Here is a 1,538-nt window from a genome sequence, read left to right on the forward strand (position 1 = left end):
GGCCGGGCCCTTTATCGGGAAAAGTGGCTGGGAAAATGTCGCCGGTCTTAGTGTTTATCCCAATTCCGTATATGATTGGCCACGGGATCCCGCCCCTAAGCGTGGTGTTTAGCTCGCCCAGACAGGCTAGAGTTAAGTCAATTTCCACGGGATGTTTGTGAAAGGAACCTGAATAAACCGATTTGATTAGAACTGGTTGTTTGCGTTGCACCCACTTACTCATAATGGAGAAGAATATGTCCTCCGAGTAACTGTGTGCATCGGTAAAGCCTCCAACCAGCTGCACCTCGATCCGTCCTTCCTGGTATCCTAAAGCCAAGTCCTGGACGCGTTGGATCATCGTGCAGACCGCTTCGTCGATCCCGGAACCATCCAGATGAGCCAGAGCGACTGCACCTGAGCCTGAAGGTTCAAAATCCTTATTTCTGCCAACTTATGCACTCTCCTTACTTACCCGAGTGTCTGACGACTACAATCAAGCAAGTGGTTACATCATCTGAGCCGAGAACGTTCACATTCTCTAAAAAAGGGCCATTAGTTCGCAGTTAGTAGGAACAGTTCGATATTCTTACTATCATGAGGCACGGTGACGGCCAGTTCTCTTTGCAGGACATAAAGCAGGCCCACCGGGCCAATAACTTTGTTGGGCACTGATAGTAATTGAGCCGCCGTGTCTCGGTATACCGGGTGGTTCAAGTAGAGCGCCCGGCTATCGGGCGGACAGTCTTCCTGCAGGACCCCGTTCAACACCAGCACCATTTTGCCCGCTAGAAATTCTTTTTTATGTTTATCTTCGAACGCCAGTCCACGAACTGGACTCGTTTTCAAACCGATACGTAAATCGGTATCATTCACAATTCTTATGTATAAATAAGTTTATTGCGCCAAAGATTTCTCAGTAAATTGATTATGTTATTTTAATCAAAAGTTCGTCCAGAGAAGGATCCAGCAATTTTATTCAGAGTTAGTTCAGACTAGTGCGGATTGCTTAGGGCAAAAGCCCTAAAGCTGTGTTGTTTGGGTGGCCCCCGAACAACCCGCCTCTGGTTCGCAAATGAAAAAATCCCAAAATCCAATTTCTCCAGTTTGAATCGAAAAGATCGAAAGCGTGCACCGATCTCTAAATGCAGATAATCGGCTCTCGATCGTTATCGCGTTTTGTATAGAAATATTTATGAGTAACGAACGAATAAATAAGATTGTACTATTAACTAGGTTTTCAGCCCCATTGTCAGGCGGCAAACAGGAATTTCAAAACATTTTCCCCATTGATTGACTGGCACGAAGTCAGAAAAAACCACTGCGATGGTTGAATAGAATTTCAATTAAAGCGTTGATTAAAAATTTTCAAAATTGTGATAGTTGGCTGCTCTAAGGTTGAATGTAAAACATATTCTTATGGGAAGAGATAGACTTTCGAGGCCATTTCTTGAAACTAATGGATTTTTAGGCCGTCGTTCGGTAGAATTTCTTCCTGACGTTTCGCAAGCACGAGTGGCTTGCATCTTCAGAAGTGGGTTGCTTGAACGCTTACACTG

General features: G+C 44.8%; 1 protein-coding gene across 1 annotated transcript in view; it reads right to left on the reverse strand.

The window, feature by feature from the left end:
- The window catches only part of LOC109540227 (protein N-terminal asparagine amidohydrolase), a gene marked incomplete in the record, with an annotated part of 2,469 nt that extends 1,598 nt beyond the window's left edge, over positions 1-871 (reverse strand). Inside the window, 4 exon segments of the mRNA XM_048668264.1 lie at positions 1-168; positions 220-402; positions 455-520; positions 573-871. Of these exon segments, the coding sequence (XP_048524221.1) occupies positions 1-168; positions 220-402; positions 455-520; positions 573-759 (604 nt within the window).
- Positions 872-1,538: the final 667 nt, after the last annotated feature.

This window comes from Dendroctonus ponderosae, unplaced genomic scaffold, assembly GCF_020466585.1.
Source record: "Dendroctonus ponderosae isolate FM_Combo_2020 unplaced genomic scaffold, Dpon_F_20191213v2 Dpon_F_20191213_7, whole genome shotgun sequence".
NCBI lineage: Eukaryota > Metazoa > Arthropoda > Insecta > Coleoptera > Curculionidae > Dendroctonus > Dendroctonus ponderosae.